This window comes from Diaphorina citri, unplaced genomic scaffold (assembly GCF_000475195.1).
Source record: "Diaphorina citri unplaced genomic scaffold, Diaci psyllid genome assembly version 1.1 scaffold155472, whole genome shotgun sequence".
Classification (NCBI taxonomy): Eukaryota; Metazoa; Arthropoda; class Insecta; order Hemiptera; family Psyllidae; genus Diaphorina; species Diaphorina citri.
This window is the reverse complement of record NW_007532366.1, coordinates 1-211: the sequence shown is the minus strand read 5'-3', so window position 1 is coordinate 211 and position 211 is coordinate 1. Positions and strand designations below refer to the sequence as shown.

Here is a 211-nt window from a genome sequence, read left to right as displayed (position 1 = left end):
TTTCTCTGTTGCAGCTCGCATCGTGCAAATCATATTCGGTCACTACGGCGTGGTCACGTGTCTGTCTCGCTCAGAGTGCAACATCACGGCTGACTGTTTCATCGCCTCGGGTAGTGCAGACTGTACCGTACTCCTATGGCATTGGAACGCGCGCACGCAGAGCATAGTGGGTGAAACAGACACGCCTACCCCGCGCGCGACGCTCACTGGA

At 56.9% G+C, this 211-nt stretch overlaps 1 protein-coding gene across 1 annotated transcript; it reads left to right on the top strand.

Annotated features, from left to right (window-relative positions):
* Positions 1 to 7: 7 nt before the first annotated feature.
* LOC113473861 (neurobeachin-like) lies at positions 8 to 206 on the top strand (the record flags this gene model as incomplete). Its single annotated transcript, XM_026833300.1, has 1 exon — positions 8 to 206. A coding segment is annotated over one exon (199 nt), but the record flags the coding sequence as incomplete, so codon positions are not given.
* Positions 207 to 211: the final 5 nt, after the last annotated feature.